Raw genomic sequence first — 27,582 nt, 5'->3', positions numbered from 1 at the left:
ATAGAAAAATCCTAATACTGAACATGTTTTCCTTTACAAAAATTAACCATGCTTTTATTATAGTAAAAGTACAGTAACCATGTTGTTGTTTTTTTACATTACCATTTGTGTTTATTTTTAAATAAATTAATTTGTAAATTAATTTTTAATTTGTGGTTACCATGGTTTAACAATAGTAACAATTGTCTTTGGAGTTATAATAAAATCATGTTCATTTTCGTAAGGGTTTTGTTCTTGTCTGCCCTAGCTTCCCTTAAACATATTATAAAATATGATTATTTTTCCGCTAAATTACTACTGTAACATTACAATAGATAACAATGATATCCTTTATACAGTATTTTGAGTGATGGTGAGCAATGGGCTGCTGCTGCTTAACTAAGTAAACAAAGACAAAACTACAATAGCATATTTCTCTGCTCCACCTGTGCGCTTCCACAGTCTACTCATTCTCTCTCTCTCATTGATTACTCGGATCCTAACCGTTTGCTGGAGGCGCGGAGAGCGCGCGAGCTGAAGCATTGCAGTCAAGACTTACCCATTCATGATTTATTAGAGATTTAATTATCGAATGGCGGATTCGGAAATAATCGCTTTAGTACATTCGGCATGCAATTATACAATAATAATATTAATATATATTATTAATATTAATATATATTACATTTTCATATATATATTAATATTAATATTAATACCGGGAATTGTCCCAGTTCTCCCGATGGCCAGTCCGCGCCTGATTTTTCACAAACACGCAGAACGCGCAGGCTTTATATATTATCTTTTTTGCGGCTTAATATTCACAGACACTATTCCATACTGCGTTTTGAATCAAGTTTACTGACCTACCTTTGATTTATTTGTCCAAAATGTGGAATATTCCGTCCGCGTTAGGCTGGGAAGTCCGTTTTTATGACTGGATTCTACAAACTGCTACAAACTAGTCTGTGTTTTCCGCATCGCAGAAATTATAGGGCCGTATGTTTTAGAGTAGTCATTGCAATTTGGGAAAGAAATCAATTAAATCTGTATGTGGATGTGTGTGAATATTCAAATGTAATCCCCTTTGTAATTGTTAACATTTTCATAACTGTAATTTAATTACTAATTTTTTCTTAGTAACTGTAACTGATTACAGTTACATTTTTTTTGTAATTAAATTACGTAACGCCGTTACATGTAACTAGTTACTCCCCAACACTGGTAGGGATTCTGCTAGAGAAACCACTTCTCCCGATACACCAGTAAAGGACAAGGTCTTAATTTCTGTGCTGCTGGTCATTAACATATGAAAGGTCTGACAGCCACCAGTTCTCACGACCAGCAGTGTTTCAGCTGTATATGTCCATGGAACGTCATGGATTCCTGTATATGTCCGTGTACACGGAGTATGTGGGCATTTCTGGAAATGTACTGTTCTGTCTAACTTGGCTCAGGTAATTTCCACATATATCCAGCAAACCGCAGTTTACCATGGCCAGATATTACCAGATTTGACTCTTTTCATGCAGTGTTTTATTTTTTGCAAAAGTCCCTTTAGGGGCTCCATAATTCTAAACCTTAAGAAAGTTTTTTTTTTTTTTTTTTTTGGTCTAGTAAACTGGGAAATCAATGGTCACCAAAACTATTTAGTTACCTGCAAAGTCATACAGGTTTGGAACGACCTGAGGGTGAGTAAATGATGACAGTTTCCATTTTTGTGCACTCTTTAATCTACAGTGGAGGGAGGTTGATTTATACCTCCAAGCTCCTCAAAGGACAAAAAGCTAAAGTAATCGATGTCATGTGCCTTGTTTATAGCCCATTAGTTTTTTTTTTTTTCCATTGATGACATCACACCTGATGCATCTTAACTTTCAAAAAAACAGAGAAAAGATTAGAGACTAGAGCTTCCAGTGAAGGCAAGTTTTTCAGCAGTTCTCTTTCATTTCAGTCTGTACTTATGATTTTGATGGTATAATAAACATCAGTTTCGTGGGAAAAAATGCTTGGATGTTGATCTTTCTGATTAATTAAAGAAAACGGGTTTGGAAAAACATGACGGAGTAAATGATGACAAGTTTTGGACATTAAAAGGGATTCTGTCATTTATGCACCATGTCGTTCCAAACCTGTACGACTTACTTTCTTCTGTGGAATGTAGTGTATTTTTGTCCAAAGACTGGAAGCGAATGGGAACGGAAACGGTTTGGTTGCCAACATTCTTCAATATATCTTTTATGTTCTGCAGAAGAAAGTCAGTCATACAGGACTGGAACGACATGAGGCTGAGTAAATTAACTGTGAAAAAAAAAAAAAAACCCTCAACCTGCTGGTGTAAAACACATTTTTTATTTCAAAGCAGAACAACAAGAAAACACGTTTTTTTTTTTTTTTTTTTTAATAACCAAAAACGGTCAGAAACCACACATATCTAGGCAAAAAACAACGGTCAAAAGTTCAACTCTGAACATGGAATGTAAAAACAAGATCAGTTCCAAGACAGTAAGGATAAAAATGGCAAACAATGAAGATTAAGTTGATCTAGTCTTTAAATAGTAGAACAGTGCAACAATAAAATGTGTACAGTACATCACAATCGCATTCACGACTAACCCATTCATGATTTTATTAGAGAGTTTAATTATCCGAATGGCGGATTCGGAAATAATCGCTTTAGTACAATCGGCATGCAATTATACAATAATAATCTTAATATAGATTATTAACTACTAATATATATACCATTTTCATAATAATATAATTAATATTAATATTAATCCCGGAATGTCCCATGGTCTCCCGAATGGCCAGTGCCGCGCTGATTTTTTTTTCAACAACCGCAGAACGCTCGGCTTTATTATTAAGCTTTTTTTTTGCGGTTAATATTTCACAAGACACTAGCCCTGGCGCTTTGCCTCACAGTTTACTGACCTACCCTTTGATTTATTTTGTCCAAAATGTGGAATATCCCGTCCGCGGTTCAGGCCTAGGAATTCCGTCCGTTTTTATGACTGGATTCTACGAACCAGACTGTGATTTCCGCATCGGCAGAAATTATAGGGCCGTATGTTTTAGAGTAGTCATTTGCAATTTGGGAAGAAAGAAATCAATTAAATCTGTATGTGGATGTGTGTGAATATTCAAATGTAATCCCCTTTGTATTGTTAACCTTTTCATAACTGTAATTTAATTACTAATTTTTTCTTAGTAACTGTAACTGATTAAAGTTAAATTTATTTTGTAATTAAATAACGTAACGCCGTTAACATGTTAAATAGTTTACTCCCCAACACTGGTAGGGATTCTGCTAGAGAAACCACTTCTCCCGATACACCAGTAAAGGACAAGGTCTTAATTTCTGTGCTGCTGGTCATTAACATATGAAAGGTCTGACAGCCACCAGTTCTCACGACCAGCAGTGTTTCAGCTGTATATGTCCATGGAACGTCATGGATTCCTGTATATGTCCGTGTACACCGGAGTATGTGGGCATTTCTGGAAATGTACTGTTCTGTCTAACTTGGCTCAGGTAATTTCCACATATATCCAGCAAACCGCAGTTTACCATGGCCAGATATTACCAGATTTGACTCTTTTCATGCAGTGTTTTCAAAAATTCCAAAAATCCCCTCAATGAACTCCAAAACTTAAGAAAGTTTTACATTTTTTTTTTTTGGTCTATAAACTGGAAATCAATGGTCACCAAAACTATTTAGTTACCTGCAAAGTCATACAGGTTTGGAACGACCTGAGGGTGAGTAAATGATGACAGTTTTCCATTTTTTTGTGCACTCTTTAATCTACAGTGGAGGGAGGTTGATTATTACCTCCAAGCTCCTCAAAGGACAAAAAGCTAAAGTAATCGATTTTTTTTGTCATGTGCCTTGTTTATAGCCCCATTAGTTTTTTTTTTTTTTTTTTTCCATTGATGACATCACACCTGATGCATCTTAACTTTCAAAAAAACATCAGAGAAAAGATTAGAGACTAGAGCTTCCAGTGAAGGCAAGTTTTTCAGCAGTTCTCTTTCATTTCAGTCTGTACTTATGATTTTGATGGTATAATAAACATCAGTTTCGTGGGAAAAAAATGCTTTGATGTTGATCTTTTCTGATTAATTAAAGAAAACGGGTTTGGAAAAAAAAAAAACAACATGACGGAGTAAATGATGACAAGTTTTGGACATTAAAAGGGATTCTGGTCATTTATGCACCATGTCGTTGCAAACCTGTACGACTTACTTTCTTCTGTGGAATGTAGTGTAGTTTATGTCCAAACAATGGAAACGAAAACCAACGGAAACGGTTTGGTTGCCAACATTCTTCAATATATCTTTTATGTTCTGCAGAAGAAAGTCAGTCATACAGGACTGGAACGACATGAGGCTGAGTAAATTAACTGTGAAAAAAAAAAAACCTCTCAACCTGTGGTGTAAAACATTTTTTTATTTCAAAGCAGAACAAGAAACACGTTTTTTTTTTTTTTTTTTAATAACCAAAAACGGTCAGAAACCACACATATCTAGGCAAAAAACAACGGTCAAAAGTTCAACTCTGAACATGGAATGTAAAAACAAGATCAGTCTAAGGATAAAAATGGCAAACAATGAAGATTAAGTTGATCTAGTCTAAATGAATGTCTTTTCTTTAAAGGAGAACAGTGAAACATAAATGTGTACAGTACATCACTCACAAAAATCTTTGTTTAAACACCTTCAAATAATCTGTTGTCAAAAACATATACCTACAACATCTTTCACCAAGCTGCACTACACTCCACTTAGTACGCTCCTACTAGCCTGGATGCACTCTCCGCTAAAGCTCACGTTCAACTCACTTCACCTTCCCACGACGGCGAGGCCGACGAAACCAGTCAAAGCAAACTAAAACAGAGCTGCATCAAGGCATACACTTTCAAAAAAATAAAAAAAATAAAAAAAAAACAATCCACCCCACGACTCAACATCACTTGGCGTCCATCTTTGCCATCTCCTGCAGGTATATCCCAATGCTCTCGCTGTCAAACAGAACAAAGTAAATGTTCTTCAGAGAGGAGGTGGTTGCTGAGACAAAATGGTTTGAAATGGCCTTCAGTATTAGCTGGGCTGCTGTCTGCTTTGGGAAACCATTTCTGGGGGAACAAAAACCAAAGAGGTGAGATGTTTTCTGGGAGCTATTTCTCGCCACAGTCACTTCGAAACACAGCCATGCCTTAAATGATCTTCAAATCGAGTTGACTTTTGATCTGAGAGCCAAAGGACATTCATGCTGTGTGAATGATTGTGATGCTCACCGTCCGGCGGGTAGCGAAGGGAAGGCCACCGACTTGAGCTTCTTCTCCTCGGCAGCAGACAGACAGTTCTTGACTGTTTTCTCCAGCTGATCTTCGCACTTCTCTGAACCCCACTGAGGAACGTGACAATGGATGATGAAACGTGCTGCCATCCCACTGGCTTGGCTCACAGCCACTGCACAGAGCAGAGGGAATAAGAAACGCTCCGGTCACAACAGCAGCAGCACACAAAAACATCGTTCTTCAGCATCTCTTAAAGTTACCAGACTCTTTGATCAAAGGATTGAGGAAAACGAGTCACTGTTTTGGGTTGATTTTCTATTGTATGTCATGTAGCAATCTTTGTAAAACACTTTTTAGTGTGCAGAACGGAGCAAGCTATAAAAATCTTCATTCACTACTGAAGATTTTGCACTTTTCCGGGCATGTAAATGATCCTAAAAATCCCTGGTATCACTAGGTTTCCATGACAGCTTTACTTTTTTCTATATTAAAATATTTAACAAGGTCATTTCCTGCTAGAGCACACACACTAATTTAAGTCTGCTTGAGTCAAGTAATGTGTGTGACTTCAACCTGATGCAACCTCCAAAGGTCCCTGGCTTTTTCTCAGCTCCTTGACGGTCTCTAGGAAATCTTTTCCTCCTGCTTTCTCCAGAGCGTTACCTGTGTGACAGCACAGAAAACACATTCGCTTTTGACCATATATTTCAAAAAGAGGCTGAAACATCTCTTTAAATATTCAGGCAAATCAACACCCGCTACACAAATCTAGCATTTTGCCAGCTAGCACATGTAGTTGCCATTCATTTAATAGTAGCTAACAGCACTGTAATGCACTGACCGATTCCCTCTTTCAGATCGATCTCTGCGTTTGTGGGATTGATGATTCCCTCCACCTTGATCGTGCCGATTTTGCTGATTTCACTCTCTGTAAGAGACAGCTGATAAACAAAGCAAAGTTAACTAATTATTACATTGTCAAGTCTTAAATCACCAGTGTATTAGAAATGCTATCATAAATATCAGTAGTAATATATATTCACAACTGCCGAGAATCAAAACTGTAAATATTGTGATGATTCTGAGGGGTGATGAATTTTAGTCTTGCGTGGCAAATCTGAATTTTATTACTTCCATTTAGGGGTCGCCAAGGCTGATATATCATTTCTTTTGATAAAGTTGTAAAGTGGAGTAGATGGTATATTTACACATTTTAAAATTTTTATTTGTCGTATTTTTGTATACTGAAGCCCTAGGGTGCCGTCATATGCTGTTATAGATTTTTTAATTAAATTCATATTGGCTCCATATTTATTTTTAATGATTTTTAACCAGTACTATGTAAAATAAATATTATTTTATCATATATATCAGCTTTAGATTGCCCAGGGACCACCCTGCAGACTTGATAATGTGCTCTGTAAGTGTTAAAATAAATAAAAAAAATAAATTCTCAGTAATGAGTGATTACGTGCATAGCTATTTCCACCTTTTGTCCAAGGAATAAGCTTTTCGCAGAGAGAATAGTAAAGCCCTCTCCTGGTCCGTCTTCAGTTGTTGTGTTGGCATCTGCTTCTTTGTCATTCTCTGTGCTTTTCTGCATTAAAGAAATGTCTTTTATTAATCTCACAGACAAACACAGTACCAGAGCAACATATCTATGACACTGCACGCACTTTGGGTTTGCGGCCTGGTTTTCCTTTGCTCTTTTTGCTGGGTTTCTTGATGGGTTTGCGGTTCACCCTCTTCTCGGGAACGGTCACCTGAGTCTCCGCCTTCGCCTTGGCGCCTCTCTTCTTGGAGAGCAGCTCAGGGTGGATGCGAGGCAGAACGCCACCGTTTGATATGGTCACCCCTCTGAGCAACTATCCAATAACACAGAAAAACAAACTCATCATTGGCATTGGAATACAATTGTTAAAATGTGGATCCTAAAACATTTTGCAGTGCTACACTACCAAAAAAAAAAAAAAACTGGAATGATTAAGATTTTTAGTGTTATTAAAAAAAGCCTCCTGTGCTTTCCAAAGCTGAATTTATTTAAGAAAAACCCCCCCAGAAATATTCAATATTATTGGAATATTCTTGCAATTTAAAACAACTATTATTCTATTTAAATTTATTTAAAATGTATTTTTTCCTGTGAGGCAAAGCTGAAATTTCCAGTCTTCAGTGTCACATGATCCTTCATTCTGACATCATGATTTGCTGCTCAGAAAAACATTTCTTATGATCAAAATTGTTTTTCCTGCTTTAAAGTAAAAACTTTAACATTAATTATATTAAGAAATGTTTTTTGAGCAGCAAATCAGCATATTAGTATGATTTCTGAAGGACACTGGAGTAAAGATGCTGAAAATTCAGCTACATCATCACAGGAATAAATGACATTTTATAGTTATTAAAATAGAAAACAGTTATTTTAACAAATACTATTTCACAATATTACTGTATTTTCCATCAAATAAATGCAACTTTGGTGAGCATAAGAGACAAAAACATTAAAAACCTTTATTACTCCAAACCTTTGACCAGTAGTGGATATAAGAAGTTTGTGTAGCCTAACCAGTATAAAAGTAGGCTACTTAAGCGAAGGTGCCATAGTAGCCTACAGCAAAAAAAAGTGTACTGCAAGTAGTTTTTGGACACACATTAACCCTAACCGACCTCAGTCTGTTTTAACATGTCATTCATTACCTGGTTGAGTTCTTCGTCATTGGCCACTGCCAGCTTGATGTGTCGTGGAGTGATTCTCCCCTTCTTGTTGTCTCTTGCTGCATTTCCAGCCAACTCCAAGATCTCAGCTACAAAAACATCAGTGCAACAGAGACTCTCACAAGACTCTCAGAACCGTAATATAATTAAACCACTGCATAATGATAATTTTAGTTTTTTTTTTGGTAACACATTATTTAATTCCACAACGGAGGAGGATCTGGATTCCCACCTGCTAAGTACTCAATGACAGCTGCCATGTAGACGGGGGCGCCCATGCCAATGCGATACTTATGGGTTCCTGTGCGCAAGTAACGCATCATCCTCCCGACAGGAAAAATGACTCCTGCTCGGGAAGAACGAGACAGCTTGGTGATCTTTTTCTTTCCTCCTCTGGCTGACATCCTGCCTTTTCTGTTGAGAAAAACATAATATTTCTGTCATCATCATCTTTCGATCAAGGTAAGACGTAATCGAAACATCAGTCGTGTGAGCGGAGCAGACCCACCTCCTCTTGACTCACAGTGCCACTGGATGGAATACCTACAGGTGGATCAAGATAAAATGTTTCATTCATTAACGTCTCTTCAGCAGATGATGATCACAGACATGCTTTTATCCAGGAAAATGACTAAATTAGTACAAGAACAAAGTTAATACCTAGGCACATTAAAAAAAAGTTAAGGGATTTTTCACTACATTGACTTTCGATGACACGCATATGAACAAAACTTTCAAGTTTGGTTAACTCAGATCTGAAATATGCGTAATGAGATGATGTATAACCAAAAAACTAAAATCTAAATGCCACATATTGATTTGCGCCATCTTGTGATTAAAAATGGGTATAGCACACATATGTCTGCGAGATGTTTGTTAAAGATCGCTTCATCTGGAAAGAATCTGCTGTGTACAAACATCTGATAGACGTCTGTTTTACATACGTTCTACATTATAAACATCTTAAAGACATTTTCTAAACATCTGTTTGACATCTGATAGGAAACGTCCTATAGACACGTTGCAAACATTGATAGCACACGTGCATCAGAGATGTCTATTTACATCTGCAAGACATATTTTTAGTGTCTGCTCTTCTGCAACGCATCCATAGGACGTTTCCTATCAGATGTCAAATAGACGTTTAATAAACGTCTTTAAGATGTTTATGATTTTAGAACGTATGTAAAACAGCAGATGCTTTCCAGATGAAGCGCTCCTTAACAGACATCTTGCTATCTGGGAAACGTTCAGCGTACGGTTGCAGCCAATCACACAGCCTTTCAAAGCAGACTCTGTGCTATGCTGAGAATGAAAAGTATACCGTCTTGCTATACTTATTATTATTATCATTATAATATGGTAAGCATAAAATCTTTAATGGTTAAAAGCGCACAAGGTACAAACAGCAAGAGAGACACAGAGAGACTTACATAAACTAGAGAAAGACAGCTAACTAATCCATAAAAAAACTGTAACTTAAATTCCTGATTAATACTTTTTTACAAATAAATACTGTTGCTGTGTTCGTCTTACTGTCCAATCAGTATGCCATATTTATTTAGTAAACAGCCATGTAATTAGCAGGACAATGTACATATTTAAGGTGAATATTGAGACATATATATATATATATATTTTTTTTTTTTTTTTTTGATGAAATGTAACCTGGACATGTTCTTACAAGTTTCATGAGATTTACCCATATTAAAATTGTTCATAAGCACTGCATGCCATAAGGTATTTATTTATGTAGACCAATTCTTTATATATTATAATCATTTATTTATTTAGCAGACTAAAATAAGACATGGAAATCTCTCTCGTTAGCCCAACACAAATATGACCCAGGGTTTGCGAACGGCATTCCGACTGTGAAGCAGCGCGTCGCGTCGCCTCTCTCTCTCTCTCGGCACAGCCTGCAGCGACCCCGCACTGCCATCGCAAATTAAAGGCGCAGCGCTTGCTTTAAGACAAACAACAGACATGCATAAACACAGAGCTGGATTACTCCCCGCTATAAAAAGTTTCGCCTCAAATATAAGTGACAAAAGACCCGCCTCCTGCCAGCCACAGCACGTTAACAGCATTACATTCAGTCGGGATGCGGTACGTGATCGCGAGGCCGTCGCCGAATCCGCGATTCAAAGCGTACGATCAAAGGCCTCGCCTTAACTTCACCGCTTCTTCGTCAAATGCACACAAAAACACGGACATGCTTGTTTTCCAAACACATTCGGTCGTGCACAAATGCATATTCTTGGTTTTTAACCCCACTCCTCCCACATCAGCTCACCCCCATTTTGTTTTTACCTCGTTGTATTTACATACAGTAAAAGACCCGTTCTACAGCGCAAGCGAGTGATGCATTTCGACGCGACGCGACACAGCTGGACCGTTGTTGTGATAATCAACGCATCTGCAAGCGAGCTGCGTGCAGCTTGTTTTTATTTTATTTGTTTATAATGCGAATCCCGTCGTTTCGTCGCGTACAGTGTGCTCGAGCCGTATTCGCATGCATCGCACCGCGCGCTTTTTATCAACTCAGTATCTCGTGCCAGTATTTACCTGTGTGTTCTCTACAAATGCTGCATGTACGAAATATATCTGTCCTCTGCCAGGCGCATATAAGGAGGAGTTCCTGGTCTTATTCCTATTCTCTGTCCTTGTGTGCTGAGCCTCTGCTGTTCCTTAAAAAATACAGAGAGAGACCGCGAAAAACTACAGCAGCCAGTACCCCCGTACTGTCGATGGAGGCAGGCTTTAGGCTGCTGCTGCTTCTCATTTAAAAAACATTACCTTCAAGATATGAAATGCATTTAGCATGAATTGCATTGGATGCACTCTAATGTATCTATAAGCGAATATGGGATATTATGTGGATCAGGGGCGATTCTAGGATTTTCATTTTAGGGGGCTTAACCCCCAATGAGGGTATAATAATAAATTATAATAAAAAAAAAAAAAAAAAACAAAATGTTTAGGTTAGGGTGGTATACTAAACTTATTGCAAAGCTTTTTTATTTAGAGTAATATAAGCCAAATGCAAGTATTCCTGATCACTCACACGTTTACTGTACAAACACACAATTTTACTGTTTGCATATTTTGCATTTCTATTACAAACATCTTTCTATGCTCAAGTATACGCTCGAGTACTGTCTTTCACTGTCTTTAATCATTTGTGTGCATGACTGTATGGTAGTTAATGCCACATGCACTGTAATATGTGATTGTTTAATAAGCAACATGATTGTTTAATAACATGATAGTTTTTATATATATATATAAATATAAAACTATCATGTTGCCCCATGACATTATGTAACCTGTATTTATGATAACTGCACAGATGCAAATATTTTTTTTTGTTTGTTACTTATTTTTTATTTTGAATGTTCTTCAGATCTCCTTTTACAACAATTACTTGCACACAGAAACAATATCCTTTACAGGGGATCATAACATTCACGCATCCTTACATGTATGATCAATTCCACAGAAAAATATGTCCAAAAATACAAGGAAAAGAAGACAGATGCAGATATTATAACAGTCTATCGAAAAACTCACACCTGGTCCTCCGTTTCTCGCTCTGCGCCGCCGCGGATTGAAGAACGCACTGAAAGACGGGGAGGAGCAGAAGCATGTCGCCGGTTTCATTTGAAATTTAAAGGGGACTGAAGCCTGATTTATTACCCTTGTCCAAATACCCATACTTTCGGTCTTGACCACCTGAGAGCGCGTGCGCGCGACAGGAAGAAACACGCCAAAGCGCAGTGCTTAATGGACACTATCCACACTATCTCTAACACTGCTCGGCTTAGTGTATCCAGAGCCCGTCATTCTCTGGTGTATCCCATTATGCATCATGCTGTGGAAATAAATCGTTAGACTTTTTGCCAAAATCTCGCGAGAGGTCAAGGAAACCTTTCCAATATGTAAAAAAATTTTTTTTACATGTAATTTAGTTGAGTAGTGATGATAATTATTTTATACAACATTTGCCCCAGCTAACAAAAGTACGTAACTGCAACGTAACTGCAACGTAATCTGGTGACCAAAGTTTCGTCGTGGCGACGTAACTAGTTACGTCGTGGCAACCGGAAAAGTGAAAGGTGCGTATACGTCGCCACAACGTAACTTTGTGACGTTACCAGTAAGTAACTGCAACGTCGTGGCAACGTCGCGAATCGGTAGTTGTGTGCTGGTAATCAGTTGGTAATTTTTGATAATTATTTATTTTTTATGGGCGGACATGCAGTAGTTTAATCTAATTTATGTCCTCATATGCCCAAACTAATTTAAAAGGCTGTTTCAGCAGCTGTGAATAATGAATACAGACTCGAAATGAATTCAGTTCATTTATTAACAAACAAATATGACCAGTAATACACCCAAATTATTAATAAAAAACATAGGATATACAGCAAAATGTGAATGAAAGCATTCAGCCCATACAGAAGCATAGATAGATTAAAATATATTAATAATAAATAAATGTCCATATATTTAAATATCTATATCCTTCTGTTAGCATCCAGGGTCAAAACATTATGCACAAATATTCAAGTCTTAGTAGGCACTCAGCCCATTGCATTTAAATATTTAAGAGCCATCATTAACCATGCACACAATTCATCAACTAATCACATGCTCCCACAATAATACATCAGCTAATCACACCCTTAACCAAACCACTACAAACAATTAACTGAAAATCATATGCAATATCTTATTAACAGATGTATTATAGCAAATCAGGTTTAATGAATCTCACACCTAACATACATCATTATGGCCAGTTCACACTGCCACAAAAACTATTTAAAAAAACATGCTTATTTTGTTTTGTTTGAACTGTTGGAGTATGGCGGTGTGAATTGGCTTTTAGGTGCTTTGGACACCAAAAAAAACTATTAATGTTAATTGCTAAAACAGTATATATAATGTTTATGCAATTAACATTAAATTCTTAAATCTTCAGTAATTCTTACTTTCTCTATGCTTGCAATATTCAAGTGTTCATGTCCCTGAGTAATCTGCATCAACCGAAGTATGCTAGTAGACAGCAGTCCATATGAGAGAGATGTCTGGTGTGGATGGTGGATCTGGAACTGAGTTTTGTCACATCTCTTGATTATCTGTTTTCACAAACTGCCCTGAAATACAATTCAAACATTACCAATGATTGTTATAAATGTAACGTAAGGCTCTTACAATCATAATGCTCATTTTGGCCTCTACAGCTCATTTTGGAAATATAGTTAATATCAGTAATATGCAGCATGCACAATACAAGGAAGTAGTCAGTAACATCATCACTTTGAGGTATGATATATATATATGATATATCAGTAAGGCTACTTAAAGAAAAAATAAAATGAATAAATTAAGTTGTGTTGTGTTATGCATTCAAATAGTTAAACATGCTAAAACACAGAATTTGGTAACAATAATAATAATTAAAAAAAAAATGGTGAGAAAAAATAAAACATTTCATAGGGCCCTAAACATGTATTTTTTTTGTTGTTGTTGTTGTTGTTATTAAACTTTTAATAAATTAATGTGAAAATGTATATACTATTAAAAAGGAGTTGAGAAAAATTAAATGGGAAAAAAACTTTTTTTTTTAATTATAGTGGAAATCAGTTTACTAAAAAAAACTTGACTGACTGCTACTTTAAAGGGATATTATTTGTGTTGTTTATTATTTATTTTTATTTATACTATATTATTTTGTGCAATTACTTGCTAGTCAGTTGAGTATGTGGCAAAACCTTTTGCAGTGTTTACATGTTGTTTATACCTGCATAAAATGTATTAAAATAGATGTTTAATTTCATTAAGTACAATTTGATTTCAAAATGCACCTACATTTTTTTTGCATTTTGTGTTTTTCAGTTGAATAAAAGACCATTTTTTCCTATATATTTCATCAAGGATTTCTTTAAAAAAAAAAGTTTAAAAATCTCGTCTCGTCTCGTTCTCGTGAACCCAGTCTCGTGTCTCATCTCGTGGGATAAGTGTCTCGTCACACCCATAGTAGCCAGACCAAGAGATACGATAGATTTCTTTTGCATATCTGACAGTGTAACATTAAGCAAAAGTATTTCAAATGATTTAAATCTGTATCCTGTTTTCTGAGTAACATTGAGTATATCACTATATATTGTTGCAACACCACCTCCATGACCTGTCTGACAGGGCTCATGCTTATAACATTAGTTTGATGGAGTAGACTCATTTAGACCAATATAATCATTTGGTTTGAGCCAGGTTTCAGTCAAGCAGAGTACATCAAAACTATTATCTGTGATCATTTCATTTACAATAACTGCTTTGTGTGTGTGTGCACTTTGGATGGGTTAAATGCAGAGCACGAATTCTGAGTATGGGTCACCATACTTTTTATCACTTTCCTAATAAAGTACCCATCCGAGTCATTAATGTTAACCAACAAAAGATGTTAAATAAATATGTAAAGTGAACCTACTGTATATGAAAAATGAGTTTAATTTGTATTAGAGTTTAATATCTCTTTCGTATTTTTCTTATTGTCTTATTCTGCATCTTTCAAAAACGATAAATTATATATATTATATATGAACAACTATAATTTTTTATAAGTTGCTCCCTTTTCATTACTGTTAAAGGTATAGTTCACCCAAAAATGAAAATTGTCATCATTTATTCAAGTTTTTCCAAATTCTATCCTTGATTCAAATTTCTCATAAGCTTAATTGATTAGGTCTAAAGAGAGAAGAATTAATTACTATTTTTGTTTGAAGACTACATATAATGACTAAAAGTTGAAAAAAATGCAATGACTTTTCATAGACTAAAACTATGAAAGACACAAAAGACTAAAATGTGACTAAGACTATTAAGCAATTTTCGTCTCAAGATAAAGACTAATACTAAATCAAAAATGCCTGTCAAAATTAACACTGGAACAGATACAGTCTTTATTGATTGGACAGCGCAAGTACTTCTATTTAAGCGGGTAGAACAAAAGCCATCATAGCAGTTATTTGAGAATTGGCTTACTAGTCAATGGAGTGTAGAGTTCTGGAGATGTTGTCCGAGAGCAGCTCCGCTCCGACTCTGCTGGGGTGCAGGCCATCAGAGCGAAAAAAGCCTAGGACGCTCCCAGAAAAGATTCCAATTATTAACAAAGAGCAGTTTCTGTTCTTTACACCATGACAATAACCATTCATTTAAAGCAAAAAGTCTACTGAACCTTTCGTGTCCTCATCTATACATGGGAAGTGGTCCTGACACGATGATCATCGTGCAGGCGATATGCTGCGCACCGTCTCGATCAGGCTCCTGAAGTCCCTCTTTAGTGTCTGCGTCTGCCGCAGCTTGGTATCGTTAACCCCGGCGTGAAGCACGACCGCTCCGATGCTCTCTTCACCCTTCAGGATCGCGGGTATCTGTGCAGAAATATCAAGAACACGAGCACCAGGGAAACAGTGAGTGTGCACATTACCTTCAGCTAACATAGCACGAACGTGCCGGATAATGGAGTCTCTGACGAACACAGAGTCGTGTTCTTTCTCGTGAAGTGGAGCAAATAGGTTTCCAGTGGAGATCACGAAGACCGGAGGCAGCGGGGGGAGAGAGGTTGTCACCCAGGACCTGGCTCATGTCTTACGCTGTGGCACAGGGTGAAGGACATCTGGGAAGATCACGTCCTGGGTACAACGGACCTGTGCAGAGAACCACACAGAGTAGAGGGGGTGGGAGAGTTAGCAGCGTGCTGTATACTTACCCTGGACTTATGAGCGTCAACCCCTGAATGTTTCCAGCACGGCTCTCTGCTCTCTCAGCTGAGCCTGCTTCTCCACGAGGTCACGGATCTGCTTCTCCAGGGCCTCCAGCTCCTTATTAGAAATAAACAAACTAGAGAATAAGGGAAAATACAAAATAAAAAATACAAAAAAAATCTTAAGATACCAGAATTTGTTTACAATGAACAATCAAAACGTGTTTGAAACAGTGGTTTGAAATAGTTTCAGCCCATTTTAGACTGTGTGCAAGTGACGTCACTGACAGACCCTACAGTGCAGACTTTCAGGTTAAATTACTTCCATTTATCTATTGACAAATTATCAGCAAAACATTTACAAAGCTATCAAAACCGCCCCTTTACACATAAGATGTGATTAAAAGCCCAAACTTTCATTAATAAGAGCTCAAATCAATTATGCTATAGTTTTGTTTCTACGCTAGCGTAATATTTGCTAACAAACATTTCAGATAATTAAGGAAAGATACCATATCACAGAGGTATAAATATTAACAAAAGTACTTAAAGTAGACTGTGGATGATATTAACATATGTTACTTAACCAATCTGTTGCAGTTGTTGAACTTTTCTTTGGTATAACTGACGAGAAACAGAGAAAGTGTCAGACGAGTCCTCTCCTCTCCAGCAGCTGATGACGTGTCCGCGGTTGCCATGGTAACTCTCAACGGCTAGTAAAAACAATAATATTAAAAAAGAGTTTTAGCATCTTTACCGAGTTCAAGACTTTTGTTTTTACTTTGTTTTATACATTTTATCAACCTATTTATTTATTATAAATTGTAAGACTCACCTCAGAAAAGCTAATTGTCAGCCACAGTTGAAGTGAAAAGTGCCTCAAACAAACGCGCTGTCCTCCTGATACAGTATCTGCGGCAGATGAGATGGTGTAGCCAGTCTGTGTCATTATTTCACGTTCATAACTCCTTACGAAATAGAAAGTTTCACAAAATGTATTTCCTTTCTTGTCAATACTGCGGTGTGTCAGCTGTGGAAGCGCGCGTGCTGTATGTCACGTCACTATATTAAAAACATGTCCATACATGACTTGGTGAAAAGAAACACATTTTATCTTTAAGGAACGTTTAATCTTGTGTCTGAAGTTTAATTACACTTTTTAAATATCACTATACTCAGAGAGCATATAAAGCACGTACAAAAGTTATGGTAATGAAATTACGTGCATACGACGTTGTAGTTACGTTGCCAGTAAGTCATGAAGTGACCAATATACAGGGGCGGCGTTAGGGGTGGGCTAAGGGGGCTGGAGCCCCGAATGTTTTCAGTAAAGCCCCTAATGTTTTTATTACCACCATGCCATCAATGAGTTTTCATGCCCAATAAAGTAATTTATATTAGAATTTAATTGAATGAATGAATAAATAAATAAATGAATAAATAAATAAATAAATAAATATCTCTCGACTCTCACGTCTACAGTGTCTGTCAATTTACGCGTTGTCATTCACACCCGATGAACAGAGCCAGAGTCAAAATCAGGGTCTGACTGAGATGTAAACTGGCCAACCATCGATGAGCGTCTGTACGATCCAGCCAATGATATGAGATCTTTTGAGCCAGGTGGTTTGATGGCGTGTAGTATTTTACTAGATCAATTTATTTGAAAACTGAAATGGATATTTCAAAATTCTTCAAAAGAATAGACAACATTTAGACGCCAAGAAACAACAGCTTCAGGTATCTGTAACTTTTAATCATAGTATTATATTTCTTTTTCGGTTTTAACTTGTGTCTGATTTAACGTTACATTTTGAACATCTGACAGTTAACGTAACGGTTGCGCATCACAGTCTTTAAGACACACACACACAGAGCGGTTATAATGTTTGGTTAGCACGGTCTGTGGCAGACTTTTCGTGTCAGGGCAACAATTCAATAAACAAGATAATAAAAAAGACACATTTCGCAAAGGAAATGGTTCCAAACAAAGCATGTTGTTGTGCTCTGCAGCAACACACAGCAGTGTTTACTGAATAAATTTGCTCGAGTAAATGATTCACTGACCCATTCATAAAAACAGTTGCTTACTTTTTTCTGAATGAATCATCTGTTTCGAACGAATCCATTGATTAAATGACTGAACGACTCACTCATTAAGGCAGTGGCTTACCGCCACCTAGTGGCAAAGTACCATTCTAATTTTTTTCATCATTTCATATTTCTGTATTCCAAATTTTATATTTGATACATTAGCCTCATAAGATTATTTATGCAATTTGTAAGTGCTGTGTAAGTGCTCCTTCAAAAATATAAGTGTATAGAGCCCTGTGTTTTATAATTATCCTTGCTTTTAGTGTTTGTGTGTGTATTATGTATGTGAGTGTATGTATAAAGTAAGAATAAGGTAGCCTATAAAATGTAATATGTGCAGGAAGAATGGGTGAAGTTTTTTTTTTGTTATTATAGATTCTTTATTCACCTTTTTTTTAATCTATTCTCACAAAAATCATGCCGTTAAGTGAAGACTATTAAAACAATAATAGAGCTGAGCTTGCTATTTTATCATGTCTTAGATGAGGTCAGCAAGGAAAGAAGAGGCTTTAGAAGGTGAAAGGGATGATCTAGGAACACTGCAGACAGGTCCAAAACACGTGAAGCTTCAGCAGTATACCTTTACCCAATTTGGAACACAGCAGAGAGCTTTTAATAAGAATTGGCTAAACGGATTTCAGTGGCTTGTGTATTCTGTATCCAGAAATTCTGCATTCTGCTTTTCTTGTCGTCTCTTTGGCAAGCATCATATCCGAAACAGCAAAGACACATTAACAAGTGCAGGTTTCTCCAACTGGAAAAGGGCTTTAGAATCATTCAGAGAGCATGAACAAAGTAGCCTTCATAAGGCTTCCATGACATGCTGGAAGAGCTACAAAACAATTGAAACACATGGAGATATGAATGATGCACAGACTTCAGTAGAGGGTACGGTTTATCTGCCAGACTGAATAACTTGAATCTGTTTACTGTAATGCATAAACACAGAGATAAAGTCCTTTGACCGGTATCTCTTTGTAGAGTAGAAGTATGTCAGTGCACTGCTTAATGTTTGCTTCTTATCCCTGTTCTACCAGGACGAGTTTAGCCAGTCAGGCTTGATTGGAAAAGAAAAGAAAACTGAGAGACAGAGACAAAAAAAAAAGCGAGATAAAGACACAACATCAGCATATGTGTCAGGATACAAGGGATAAACTTAAAATAAAATGTTTTAAATTTGTTTTTTATTGTTTTTTGTCTATATTTTAAACAAGGTACATCTTTCTGATTTATTAAAATAAAAAGTCACATACATGGATTTTTTTCTGGGCTAAGCCCCGGATCTCCACTCACCCTAGAACCCACACAACTAATATATAACGAATAGAGAACCTTTCTGGGACGTTCTTGGTTATCTGGTCACGTTGGAAGGACGTACTGACGACGTTGTGAGTTGGTACTGGGATGGTAACAAAATTACAGTCATGCGACGTCGTAGTTACGTTGTCAATTGGTAAGTCACGGAATTACCAATAATTACCAATACGTTACGTAACTGTTACGTCGTGTGTTAGCAGACATTTACTTGATGCGTCCGTAAATTCGCTTGGGTGCACGCGCAAAAATGACGATGTTGACAGAAGTATATGGCAAGCCAAAAGAGTCAGAATTACGCTATTGATAAATCGCATTTACATACAAAACACATTTTAAAACAGTAATAACTGTTCTGATAGCAGACGCTGTAAAAAACATGTAAACGGTAAATGCTGTATTTAAAGATGTTTTAGTGTTTGTAAAAAGCATCGCTTTTAATGCCGGTCGTGGCAGTATAGGGGTCAAACACTAACAAAAAGGCTAAGGACCATTGCCTCCAACTTCTGTTGCTGCACAGCTTTTACACATTCTCTGACTTACGTTAGCCTATACTATGAACTATTACTTGTTTTGGAAATTAAATTATTCAAAGCTAATTATATTAAAACCCAGCACTGTTTATTTATGTACAGGTATTTGTGTAATAAATTATAGGCTATATATATAATGGGGTTGGTATGCTAAAATTCTGTAATATTAATAATTACATTAAAGTATGATAAAGATGTGGAATTGGGCTATGTTAGTATACATGAAAACATACAAAAAGTTACTTTAGACTGTAAAAAAAATATGGACGTAGTGTCCGTGACGTCACCCATAGACTCCTCAATAGCTCCATGGTGAATTATGCTGCGTTCAAGTCCTCCTGGGAAGTTAGTACTTACGAGTTGACACGTCGATGTCGTGTGTTTGAGTCACTTTCGTCAGCACAAGATGGCAGTGTACCTTCTTTTAATAAATTACAAGAAAATACAGCATGGTTTGTTTACTCTGCTTATGGAAAATGAAGAGAAAATAATTCCTATCAGGTGTGTTTTTCGTTTTTATAATTTTTTTAAAGAATTTATGAAGCCACTTTAAGCTGTACTGTACAAAAACTGGTGTTTTCAGACCAGGATCCCAGTGTAACTAGTTTTCAGCATCAACAAATGCTATAAAAATACAGATTCCGCCATGTTTCTCACTGGCATGCCCCCAACTCGGAAACTCTGGGCTTTATTTTCGAGTTTCCCACTCATAATAACGACTTTGTGGTGGTGTTCATGTGCTTTCAACTCATAAATACGATCTATCCGACATGACTTGAATGCACCATTAGTCAGGTCTGGTTCTGTTCATCATTGATTGGGTGAGAGCAATTCAAACTTACTGGCTGTGGAAATCAGCGAGCATAACATTTATGGCCATTTTTTACGGCGTCTGCTAGGACGGTGTATTTGAATGATGCAGCCGCGGCGCTACCATTGGGCCCGGGTGGGCCATTTAAGGTCCGGGCCCACCCATTTTGGCCCAGCCCTATGAGTAGTGAGTGATTTTCATTCTAGCGGTTCATCCAATAACCAGCCCGAGGAAAGCTTTGAGCGAAATCTTCTCAGCCAATCAGCGGCTTCTACCCCACCAGCAAGTGATCCAATGAAATGAATGACGTTGGCGGACGTCATTCATTCAAGACAGACACAGACAGTTTTGCCGATATGAAACGTAAAACAAAACAAAGCAGCTTATTTTATTTTAAATTCAGCAAGAAATGCTCCGAGGAACAGCAGGAGGAAACTCCTGCAAATTTAAGTTGCGACTTACCATCCTGCTCGGCCGCCCTCTCCCCATCAAGTCCTCCCGTAGTAGGCACACCCTCACACCAGCAAGGCAAGTATAGGCTAAAAGTTAGGGTAACGATATCGTTAGTGTCTGGCCGTTTTCCTGCTGTTTGTGTTTAGCAGCTGTGTCAGATTCAATGCTGCTGTTATTTCATGCCGATATAGTTCTTCTTGTCATTCTGAATTTATAAGAAACAATTAAATAATTTTGGACAGTTCCCTGCCCGCCGTGTTGTAAATAAATGGAGAGAAACAGAACCTCCAAAGATATAATTCCGTTTCAGTCTTTTTGTGTATTGAACGTTCATAGGAGATAAATGAATTTAGCTTACTGCCAACAATTAAGGTGTATTTCTTTGTCCGCTTGCCTTCAGCACTGAGCGGAGGACAGCGATACAAGTTGCTGTCCTCCTCAGTGCCGCAGAAAAGCGCTGGAACGGAGATGAAGGGAAACCCGTTTTTTTTTGGGTGGGGGGGGCGGGGGTCTTATTTTAACTGGCCCATCCAGTTTTTCTGGAGGCCCACCTAGTTTTGTGTGTAAATGCGATTTATCTAATGGCGCTAATGTTGTTTTAAATGCTGTAAAAAACATGTTTTGTGTGTAAATGCGATTTATCTATAGCACAATTCTGACTCTTTTGGCTTGCCATAGAAGTGTGCGTTGAGTGTGCGCGAGCAGTTGTAGAATCATTTATTTTTATTAAGAATACTTAAAGCAAGAACTGTGAACTGTGAAACTGTATAAATTTTTATACTTGTATTTTTATACTGTTGAACCAAAAGCAAATTTTTAATGCTACAGAAAGTGTATTGTGTTGTTTTCTGAACAAATAAATAAATAAATTATCATAATTGCTCATGTGAGTGTTTCATGTTTCTTATCAATTCACATATGTTGTGGTGTAAAAACATTGCACATGATTGCAATGATCTGACGTAATTCCAGGAAACTCCTACTTCTCTGTTCTTTCCTGCTACTTCCGAAGACGTTTTCGCTTGTGCGCCCCCTGTCGTTTCAAAAAATATCACAACGTCGAACGCGTCTTGTATTCCACCTTATTTTCTAGTAGCCCCTCACTGCAGAACACAATATCCATGGGGCGTGGTTGGATCCCAATCTAGGGGTGGAGATTGGTAGGTTAAGGGGTGGAGAAGGATGGGTTTAGTGATCAGGGGGTGGAGACGGGTAGGCCTAGGTATATGTAAGGTGGGAGGAGTTGGATCTGGATCCAACCACGCCCCCTGGATCTTGTGTTCTGCAGTGAGGACCATCTCTTATTTTCCCCTAAGAGTGGGCATGGCCATTTTTAAATTTTATGTGTCTGGCTTCCGGTCTCATCCACTTCCAGCTTTTTTTTAGCTGTACAAAACAGCTCATTTAGCTGTTTGATATTGCAAACTGGTGTTTCTTACCTTATTGTTTTAATGTTTTATCTTAATTATGAACACACTGGTTTGTAGTGCATAAAATTTTACAGTTTACTGCACATTGTTATTCTTCTCTTTATTCCCCTACAGTGGCTAATGAACCGGAAGTCTCGCACATTCACAGAGCCTCCAGAATTTGGGGTTGCGCGCACCGCGGAGCCAGGTATGGAGACAGATAAGTCTCAAATATAATTCACGCAAAAAACACGATTCACACATGCGTAGACAATTTCACATGCATGAAACCTAATTCACGTACACACACAAAAAATTCACGTGCGTGAAAAAAAAAATATATTCACAAAAAGCAATTCACATGCGCAAAATAAAAATATATATTCATAAAATACATTTCACAAATGCAAAACACAATTCGTAGATATACAACTGTGCACAAAAACCTTTGAATGTTTCAAATGTACGAGTGGTCTGAATGTACAAATCGTCATTTACTACGAATCCACTCGGATTTGTGTGTGTGTGTTTTTTTGAGACTTTCCTGGCAGAGCTCTCTTCCCACGTGGGTCTGTCGTACTCTTTAGCCAATCAGATGCGAGCTTACCATTCAACCAATCATATCATAAGCCACTGAGAGTGCATTCAAGGAGCACGATTCTGCGCACCTTTTGCGCAATATGGATTAATTAGAACGGAAATTAAGCCTTTACATCAGTAATCCCATAGACAGTAAAAGAAATGGACACAGCGACCCAATTGGAACTCAATTGAGACAAGTGAAGCCCATTTTTAGCGATTTTTAGAACTTCCGTTTCTGACGCGCAGACTCAAACTAAGCTTGATGACGTCAGCAACCTGTCTGACAGATGTAAATCTTCTAGTAGCTGTGCGTGCAAACTGCCATCGTTAATCTTGCAGAGACGGCGAGCTTGAGCGGGGAGTTCTTTGGCGTGAGTGAGCAGGAGTAAGTATTCTGATTAATTATTTTGTATAGTATTTTAAAATGTAACGCCAGGGCTTCTATGGGCTTCTCTCTTGACGTCTCCCCGATTGCCTGCGAGCTTCTGAATGCACTCTCGGTGGCTTATGATATGATTGGTTTGAATGGTAAGCTCGCATCTGATTGGCTAAAGAGTACGACAGACCCACGTGGGAAGAGAGCTCTGCCAGGAAAGTCTCAAAAACACACACACACAAATCCGAGTGGATTCGTAGTAAATGACGACTTGTACATTCAGACACTCGTACATTTTAAACATTCAAAGGTTTTTTGTGCACAGTTGTATATCTACGAATTGTGTTTTGCATTTGTGAAATGTATTTTATGAATATATAATTTTATTTTGCGCATGTGAATTGCTTTTTGTGAATATATTATATCACGATTAATCACATCCAAAATAAAAGTTTTGTTTACATAATATATGTGTGTATACTGTGTATATTTATTATGTATATATAAATACACACACATGCATGTATATATTTAAGAAGAATATGTTATGTTTATATATTAAATATATTTATATATATATAAAATATAAGAATATAATATATAAATGTATATACATGTAAATATTTTCTAAATATATAATTTATGTGTGTGAATTTATATATACATAATAAATATACCCTGTACACATACATATATTATGTAAACAAAACTTTTATTTTGGATGTGATTAATCGTGATTAATCATTTGACAGCCCTAGAATATATATATTTTTTTCACGCACGTGAATTTTTTTTGTGTGTACGTGAATTAGGTTTCATGCATGTGAAATTGTTTACGCAAGCCAGAATAAAATTTAAAAAAGCAATAAAACTTTAATGTTTTTGGCTAAAGATGATAAAAGCCTCCAGAATTTGGGGTTGCGCGCACTGCGGAGCCAGGCGAAAATGTAAATGAGCCATGAGGCGATTATGATTTTGTGTACAGTTTATGGAGATGATCACAAAGCCCCCCTCAGGGCCAGCCCAGACTCTTTTAATGCCCTAGGCAAGATTTAGGTGATAGGCACCATTCCACAGTGTCAGTGTTGCCAGTTAAGATGTTTTAAAAAGTCTATTTCAAAATACTACATAAACATTACGGGCTAATACTCAGTCCTTGACTTGTGATTTTTACCTCTATACTGATATTTTTGCCTTGCTCAAGGGCACCTCAGTCAAGGTATTGCCGGCCTGAGACTCGAACCCACAACCTTAGTCAAACTCTCTAACCACTAGGCCACGACTTATGATGATGTATTATAATTACGTCAAGTTATGCTGCGTTCCAGGCAGGTTTTTGAGCTCGTAAGTCACAACTTCAAACCATGACTCGGAACTTTGTAGCGTTCCAGGCAAGTCACGCCAAACTTCCTGAGCGCAAGGAATTGTAGCTAGATTATTAATTTTATTGCAACGTTAATTTGTCCTAAAGTCTATTTCTCAATGTGTACAACTTGCATAAACACCGCATCCATGGGCAATATTATCCGTAGGGGCTGCCATTGTTTTTTCACGGGCGAAATGTGACGTCAGAGCTCGGAACTGGGAGTATTTCGATCTAGTACGAGTTCACAGGTGGGAGCAGTCTTTGGTGTGAAGTCACGGGTTTGACTGCCGTTCCAGTGCACTTTCGCAGGTAGGAGGTTGGAAAAACACAGATTACGAGTTGCCTGGAACGCGGCATTAGCCCAACATGACATGTTGTCAAATCTTATGATTTTTCGTTGATGTCAATTTTATTTTATTGTAACATTTGTTTTAATCATTTCGATGATCGATCAGTACTAAGGCTACGTCCAGGCCAGAGCTTTCCCCAACCCCGACCCCCGTCTCAAGAAATATCTGCGTCCACACGAAACCGACAAAAATGGTGTAGTATACATGTCAGACCAGTATGTGGCGCTGTAAATCTGCCACAGAGATACACTAAAAACGGAGAAGAAGGCTTGGACTCGCATAAACCTCCACACGCGGTATACACAAATCCGCCGCAAACTCTATGGGCGCCGCCATCTTGCCTGCCGCCATTACTGCGTCCCTGCGAAGTGTGACGGTGTGACACTTGCCGGTGCCCTCTTATGACATTTCAATGAAAGCGGATCCTGCTCATTAAAAAAAAATGTCTGGTGAAAGGGAACATTGGGTAGATGATGTCAGGCAGTGGCCAAAATTTAATGATAAAGGTAATTTATTGACAACATAATGTAATAATGTATAAATATGTAATGTATTATTGTAATTAAGAAGTGTATTAATTGATGACAACAATAAAAAATAAACCGAACGCTGTCATTACTAGCTGTGTTGTTAATATGTTCACAAGCTTCACAAGTTTCCAATAACTATTAGGCCATCCTTAAAAATATTCTTGTTTGCCATAACTTACCGACCCTGTCAATTTAGGACTGACCCAATTAATTATTTTTTTTCCCTTTTTAGTCCGACCGACTTGCCGATTGTAATTGCGTTAAGACCCACAGATTTTTTTTTTACTCTTCAAATTAATACAAATGCAATAAAATGTGAGACACACGCAATTGACGCTTTTCACACGCTCTCACAGCACACATCCATTTTCTCACGCACACAGAAAAATCGCGAAGCAAAGAGGACACGGACACCGACAATCTCAGCTCTCAGATTCTGTCAATTTTATTATGAAATTCAAACAATGAATACCGTTTTGGTGCTTGTAAACGTGACGCGACAGATCCCTAGCGGCACCTGAACTGATCATCTCTAGCTAATAGTAAAGAACTCTGTGTAATCCGTATGGCCGTGAACATGGGCAGTCAATGTGCAACAAAGGTTCGTGGATTTCACAAACGGGTTTATTCCATGCCTGTAGTTTTGTGCTGTTGTTAAAACAGCCAACCACACAACACACTCTTCTCAGCATCACTGGACAGCATACGTACTAAAAAAACTAAATAAAAATAACTTTTCGTACAGCTATAATCTGCTACAGCCGCCTACAGGACTAACGCTACTTCTGCTACTTCCTTAGCAGCAAGGCACGCAGTAATGGCGGCGCTGTTTTACTTCCGTGTATCGCCGGATTTTTGTATACAAACGAACATGGACCAATATAATTTATTAATCTGTGTTAATGTTAGTTAATAAAATGTTTTAGTTGCTGTTACGTGACGTAGCGGTGTCTGACTAGGGGTGAGACGTGGGCTGATGACGTCATCGTTTCACAAATTATACGGATTCGCTGTCCACTCGAAAATGCAAGGGCGGCATTTTCAAATTTATCCACTCTGGGACCCGGTTTCAAAAAATATCAGTTTCACTGTCCCAAAACGCCTATCCACCTTTTTCTGGTTATAAAAATGGGCGTGGCCATTTGTAAATTCTATGGGTCTGGCTTCCGGTCTCATCTGCGTCTACTCCTTCCAGCTATTTTTAGCTGAACAAAACAGCTCGTTTTTGCTTGATATTGAAAGTTGGTGTGTCTTATCATATTATTTTAATGTATTATCTTATTAACACACTGGTTTGTATTGCAAATAGATTTATCGTTTACTGCACGTTGTTATTCACCTATAGCGGCTAATGAACCGGAAGTCTCACCCATAGGCTTACTTCCGCGTTGAAGAAAAAGGTGGATGATGATGGCTTGACAATGCATTATCAAGCCATCATTTCCCATTTATAGAGAGTTGAGAGCAGCATGCAAAATCAATCGTCACAGACAGCTGCGGGTGACTGGGAGATTGATACTTACTGTAAAAATCTCTCTTCACCTGGTCCCTTCATTCATTTTCACCTGAATAGACACTCTCCTGGCGCCTAATGAACTCGATCTGATGTGCACATTGAAAAATGAACCTCACGCAGGCACGACATCAAGCACGCAGTGCACACGACCGCGTTCCCTTGAGTGGTGCACTTAAAAATCAGACTTCTTCATTGTGAGTTAGGATTGCTATATACCTGGCCGGATTCATATGCAGCTAAAAGGCTCGAATAACGACCCCAGCAGCGTTTGGTGTCTGTGCTAGACCCAGCTGTTTCTACGAAGGGCAGCCATAGATCAGAATTCAGATGCGCGGTGGGATTGTTGTGGTCCGGAAGGGGGCGGCATTGTATTGTGTTGGGTTGTGTTTCTCCAGCGTCCACCAGACAAGGACAAGCGTTCCTCTGGGACTTTAGATGTAGAAATTGTCTACAGGGCATAAAACATGTTTTAATTACTTGTTGAA

General features: G+C 37.7%; 1 protein-coding gene across 3 annotated transcripts; it reads right to left on the bottom strand.

Moving 5' to 3' along the window:
• Positions 1 to 4,409: 4,409 nt before the first annotated feature.
• LOC109052390 (core histone macro-H2A.2-like) lies at positions 4,410 to 27,330 on the bottom strand. 3 transcript variants are annotated; one of them, XM_019069842.2, is made up of 10 exons: positions 27,105 to 27,330; positions 8,501 to 8,535; positions 8,225 to 8,406; positions 7,975 to 8,081; positions 6,954 to 7,142; positions 6,767 to 6,874; positions 6,119 to 6,218; positions 5,851 to 5,940; positions 5,275 to 5,449; positions 4,410 to 5,112 (listed from the first exon to the last, which is right to left on the bottom strand). In XM_019069842.2, the coding sequence occupies exons 3-10, from the start codon at positions 8,394 to 8,396 to the stop codon at positions 4,947 to 4,949; spliced, it is 1,107 nt and encodes a 368-aa protein (XP_018925387.1). In that variant the 5' UTR covers positions 8,397 to 8,406; positions 8,501 to 8,535; positions 27,105 to 27,330; the 3' UTR covers positions 4,410 to 4,946. The 3 variants fall into 3 exon arrangements, with proteins under 3 accessions (XP_018925387.1, XP_018925385.1, XP_042624496.1); XM_019069840.2 differs by lacking the exon at positions 27,105 to 27,330 and adding an exon at positions 10,561 to 10,752; XM_042768562.1 differs by lacking the exon at positions 27,105 to 27,330 and adding an exon at positions 10,306 to 10,503.
• Positions 27,331 to 27,582: the final 252 nt, after the last annotated feature.

Source organism: Cyprinus carpio, chromosome A13 (assembly GCF_018340385.1).
Source record: "Cyprinus carpio isolate SPL01 chromosome A13, ASM1834038v1, whole genome shotgun sequence".
NCBI classification, from domain to species: Eukaryota; Metazoa; Chordata; class Actinopteri; order Cypriniformes; family Cyprinidae; genus Cyprinus; species Cyprinus carpio.
This window is presented reverse-complemented; position numbering and strand designations above follow the sequence as displayed.